This window comes from Nematolebias whitei, chromosome 11 (genome assembly GCF_014905685.2).
Source record: "Nematolebias whitei isolate Nwh7 chromosome 11, NemWhi1, whole genome shotgun sequence".
Classification (NCBI taxonomy): domain Eukaryota; kingdom Metazoa; phylum Chordata; class Actinopteri; order Cyprinodontiformes; family Rivulidae; genus Nematolebias; species Nematolebias whitei.
Genome location: NC_056508.1, coordinates 30,833,631 through 30,839,361, shown reverse-complemented (window position 1 = coordinate 30,839,361; position 5,731 = coordinate 30,833,631). Strand labels below are relative to the sequence as shown.

The 5,731-nt window shown below is 42.1% G+C and overlaps 1 protein-coding gene across 1 annotated transcript; it reads right to left on the bottom strand.

Moving 5' to 3' along the window:
- Positions 1–1,567: 1,567 nt before the first annotated feature.
- wnt1 (wingless-type MMTV integration site family, member 1) lies at positions 1,568–4,897 on the bottom strand. Its single transcript, XM_037684159.1, has 4 exons — positions 4,797–4,897; positions 2,575–2,828; positions 2,136–2,401; positions 1,568–2,059 (listed from the first exon to the last, which is right to left on the bottom strand). Exons 1-4 carry the CDS (start codon positions 4,895–4,897, stop codon positions 1,568–1,570), a joined length of 1,113 nt encoding a protein of 370 aa, XP_037540087.1.
- Positions 4,898–5,731: the final 834 nt, after the last annotated feature.

The window sequence follows — 5,731 nt, the reverse complement described above, 5'->3', positions numbered from 1 at the left end:
CAGGTTGCTGGGCATTAAAGAAAGCTTCATGAAACGTCACATTCGTCTTTATTTCTTCCACGTGTTAGCAGAGCTTTCCATCTCAGCACCTACACTGTACGAGATGAAAAAGCTGAATGAGTGGATCTTGATGTGGTTGAGAGCGCAGATCCAAGGATGTTTTGTGAGCTGAGAAAGAGACTGCTTTGCTGGTGGTAATAGGATTAAGCATGGGACACCCAGAGACCAGCTTATGTGTTCACTTGGTTAAAAAAAAAAAAATTACACCAGACACATTTAAAACATGAATTTAATTGAAAATATAAACTTTATTGTTCTATCATTCAGTACAAAACCAACTAAATCTTTTCAATGAAATCTAAAAATGACTTTACTTTTCTCTATGACAGTATAAAAATCCTTGAAAATAAATATTTATATTTACACTTGTAAAAAATAAAAGAAGTAAATATTCAGTGCATGAACAAACAGGTGTTTTTTTATCTTTTAAACAGACATCATTTAAAAAAAATGCTATAATGCTCAGTTTTGAGCAAGAGCCGACATGTATCAGCTGCTTTAAACCCAAACTACAAACATCTCATGACTAACGATGGTGTCGTGTCCAGCCACTGACGGACACGTCAATCATTTGGCAAACATACAAGTGAAAGCTTTATAAATATATTCTTATCATTTTATACGTACTTAATTTTGGTTCTTTTAGCTGATATGCATCATGACTTTTATTTTCATGTTTAACAAAAAAAAAATTAAAACAGATTAAATTTAAACCCAACTGAGCTCATTTAACCCTGCACATATACTTTATTACACATTTTCATTCAACAAGTAAATTTATTTAACTTTCCCGCTCAGTATTGCTAAACTACATCTGCTTATCTCGGAGTATTCAGTGTTTTTAGGATACATTCTAATTTAGTTGTGTCAGATTTATCCGTTCGGTTTCTGTTTTCCTTTGCGAGAGCAACAATTCAGCTTTACAGGGCGATGGACGACAGAAAATGACAGAAAAGCTGAAACAAAAAGGGCAAATGCCTTAAAAAAATAAGAACTGGTTTGTGACAATAAAGTTTACACAAGTGAAGAACAAAAAGAGCACTCCTGGAGATAAATTATGCAGTTTCTTAAAGCTGCATAATTACACATTGCCTTATTAAAATCCTAACAGGAGCAAATATTTGTGGCTCTCTGACCACTGAAGCCTTCGTGAAACATCGTGTGGGGTTTTGCCCTCTGCCGGAGAAGAAGTAATACTTAGTTCAACACTCAATTCCACGTTATTTGTCACTATGTCTTTTATCCTCAGTTTAAACACCTGATAGACATGGAGGACATAAACTTTGTTGTGTTGAAATACTTGTAATCAGCACTGAAGGTAAAAACAAGTACATAAACTCCTTTGGTAACCTGCGGACCACGTGTGTTTTTTTTCTACTTTCCAAAACGCTGATTGAATGTTTCTCCCAGAGACGTTCCAGGTTTTTCTAGACCACCTGAGCGTCTGCGGTTCTTTTTTGGCTCCTCAAACACGTCTAAATATATCTGCCTGGATGGCCACCTTTGATCATAGACACTGATGTAACGTTTGTGTGCTGGTACAGTTCAGACAGCTGACATGGCAGCACCAGTGGAACGTGCAGTGGCAGCGTTCTGTTACACTCTCAGTCTGAGTCTTAAACCCACGTCCACAGCACAGCAGCTCACATCCGTCCAGGCCTGGAGAAGAGCTGTTGCACGTTCGTCCGGAAGTTCCCAAAGTGCCAGTTTTGCCATTGTAGGAGCAGAAGTTTGGTGATTTTTCAAAGTAGACTAAGTCCATGGCAGAAGGGGCTTTGTGCGCGGGGTTTTCGGGCTCCAGATGTCGGGGGTCAGCCCGGTGAGAGGCGCGGTTGCTGCCCTTGTTCGCATAAATAACTCTAGATGCGCCATCGAAGCGTTCCTTGAGGAAGTCTCCCACTGTGCGAAAGCTGGGCAGGCGCATCCAACAGGTCCGCACCGTGCAGGAGCCGGACATGCCGTGACACTTACACTCCTGACGCATCTCTGATGATACTGTCTGATGAGAGGAAGACCAGAAACCACAATGAGATTTCATTCAAGAACCTTTGAGACAAGTTGAAGAACAGTGTTACCATTCTGCCAGCTTCGTTGTTGTGCAGGTTGGTGAGATAGCGAAGATCTCTGCCCCTCTCACTGGCGTCCACAAACTCATGGCTGAACATCCGGCCAAAATCCACATTGTCGCTGCAGCCTCCCCAGTGCCAGTCCGGCCCTCCAGGGCCTCGGCGACGGTAATCGCATGTGCACGACTCAATGGCCCCTTCTGAGCAGGATCGGGCCACAGCATGGGTCACTCCTGCGCTGGTAATGGCAAATACAAATGCCGTCTCTCGGCAACCTGAATAAGCAACAGCAAAACTTCCCATCAGAACTTTATTCAGTGAGACTCGGATTTGCAATTTGTTTGTAGGAAAGCATTTAAACGTTTTAAACGTTCACAACAGATTCCAACACATTCTGCCCAGAAGTGTCCAAATATATCACTTGTTGAGAAAGACAAGAGAGCCTCACCACGGTTGACAATTTTGCCAAAAATGGCAGAGCTGTGGGTGGTTGGGCAGTTCCAGCGGCGGTTGCGGAACTGCCACTTGCACTCCTTTATGGCAGTGTGCAGCCCAGCAGCGATGGCGTGCAAGATGCCAGGATTCTGACGAATCAGCCGGCGCTGGCGACGGCTCAGGAGGGCCAGGCTTGGGTCCAGGACCAACTGCACGTTCTTGGAATTGGTGAGGAGATTGGATGAGGAAGCCACATTGACAATACCCCTGACATGAAGACAACAGAGACAACAGGGGACATCAGAGACAAGTAGCTGCTTCTTTATGTTGCTTTAGGTATCGGATTTTACCTTCAAAATTACAGGTTTTATTTGTAATATAAATAAATGCATGTTCTAAAAACACGAGGAGGAAGTGCAGTTCAAGTTTTTGGCTTACCATGAAACTAAATCTTTGTTTTTTTCTCACTTGGACCTGAAATACTTCACAAGGGCATTGGATGACTTTGGTTTATAAGTCTCTTATTGGCATGATTCCACATTATTTGTGTACTTTTATACGAAGAATGGACAGTAGTTATGCCTTACGCTCTAAGGACTGTTTGCATCTTCATGTTCCTCGTGTGCAAACAGAAAAGGGCAAGAAAGCTTTTAGCTTTTCTGTCCCCTCAGCTTAAAATGCCTTGCAAGTTGAATTAAAACTGACAGAACTTGTTACTTTGAGTGCTTTTTATAAATTAAAAAAAAAAAACGACAAAGGATGTTTTGTCAACAGTGCGTTTTAGATCTTAAATTGTTATTGTTTTAAATATTTATTGCCATTTACTGTTATATTGTATGTTTTATATTTTTATATATTTCTGAAGTCTTCATAATCTTGCTACTTGTTTTGGATGACGTGTGTTGCTGCTGCCTGTTCTTGGCCAGCTCACCCTTGTGCAAGAGGTCTTGATCTCAATGTTTTTTTTTTATCTGGTTAAATAAAGATGTAATAAAAAAAATCAATAATCCAAGTTATGATTCGAACAAACTCCTTAGTTAAACATTCTTTATATTTTTCCTGAAAAATATTTGCTAGGTATGTACTGTCAATTTTCTATTCATTAAAATAAATAAATAAATAAATAAATAAATGCTCATTTTGTGACTATACATCAAACTCAAATCTGTTCTTAAATGACTAAAGAGGGGAAATAAATTATGATTTTGTTTCAATATTTTACAGTAAAAATGTAAACAACTGTGCTGATTTTCTCAACAAAAAAAATACTGATAATTGCCATAACAATAAAATCTTCGCCTATTGTTTGTATTTGTGGCCATGCACCACCTGTGCTTCTTGAGTTTTAGTTTGGATCACTAAACAGGATTTTAACGCACCCATTTTTGACTTTCAGAACATTTTGAGCCTTTCAGCCCCCCCCCCCCCCCCCCCACCACGACCACCACCACCACACACACTTCATCGGGTATCTTCTATTAGATATTTGCATGGACATGTGGGACTCCTGTGGAGTCTCGTGGCTGCGGCTCCTGTTGAGCGTTTTCATCCAGAAACACGGGCCTGGGCGGCTTGACCCAGACTCTGGTGCCGCGAGGCCTCATAAATAATCATATTAATATCCTCTTTTTTCCTCCCCTCTTGATGGTTTCTTCTTTCCAACCCAAATTCAAGTTGTTTTCTTGGAATCCAGCTGACAATTCAAAGACATGAAAACTGAATTACACCGCAGGGATGTTTCATTAAATGGTTGCGCGCAAAGCAAGACAAAATGCAGATCCGATTTTTGTTCAGACATTTTTAACAAAGTGGAGATCTCATATAGGATTTCTTTCAGCAGTGAAATAAAGCCACATTTAATTTATCCCACATTGTATGGAGAAGAAAAATGTCAAAGCAAAAAAAAAGAAAAAGTGAACTTATTGGCCCCGCAAATGTGGAGTGTGATGTCGCTAATTTCATTGATGTGAACAAAATAAAATATTTTTTCAAGATTTTAATTTTTTTTTTTTTTTTTTTTTAATCTTAAGTGAAGCAATTTGGAACCGACTGCACAAAATCCCACAAGTTATAACCACGCGGGTGCTCCCTTCATGCTGAACAGAAAAAGTGAGCAGTTCCAAAACAAACACGTTACTTGGAGCTGCGCGCAATAAGAAAGCAGCGTTTCTTCTGAACTCATGGGTTTTATGTGAGGATGCTGAACCAGCGCATGCAGCATCTGTCTGCACTCACCACCACCGGCCGCTGTTGTTCACCGCTCCTGCGCGCGACAGCGAAGACACCAGGAGGATGCAGGCGGCTTTCACTCCCAACAGCAGCGCAACACTCCTCATCCTGGCTTCACTTGAAACGGACAACAACCAAACTTAATTACAGCCTTTGCATGTGCAGCTGGATATAATTGCAGCCTAACATGCTGGACTCACCTCCCCACAGTCCGCTGAGAGGAGCTGAGAGATGCTGCAGCCCTAATTGACTCAAAGGGATCTGGAGAGGAGACAGGTTGCTGAGTGATGTGAAGTGTCCTGGCAGGATGCTGCTGCTGTCCTCTCACTGTGTCTCTCTCAGTGATGTTTGGCGAGGCGCACTGAACGCGTGGGACAGTCTGGAAGACTTGATCCCCTCGGTGACTGATAGGCAACACATTCTTCTGTTATTAAGCGCTACGAGGGGAATAAAAAAGGGATTTGCTGCTCTCATCTCCCTCTGTTTTTTTCCTCTCTCTCTCTCTTTCCCTCAGCCTTTTCAATAGGATTGGAAGGAGGGATAGTTAATGCTCTTCATAGGGCGCACAATGAATAAGGAAACACAAGAAAAGAGGAAGGAAGAGAGAGGAGGAGGAGGAGGAGGGACAGGGCAATCCAAAGTGTTGCGCATGTTAGTTGCGGAATCTCACGGTCGTCACAGAATCGGTCACCTGGAAGAAAAAAAAAGTGTGCGTCTCGGAGGATTTTCCCACTAGCTGCGCGCTCACTTCCTCATTAAGTCTTGCAGAGAGGAGATGTAACCCCCCTCGAAGTGAGGATGTGTCAGGACAGATGTTGAGGGTGCTCCCGCCGTGCTGCTTCACGGAACTGAATACTTACAGCAGAGTATGAGCCATCTGAACTGCCCTGTCCCTCCTTGGAGTGGCCTACTCCCTATAACCGCATCTCCTCCTCTCTCCA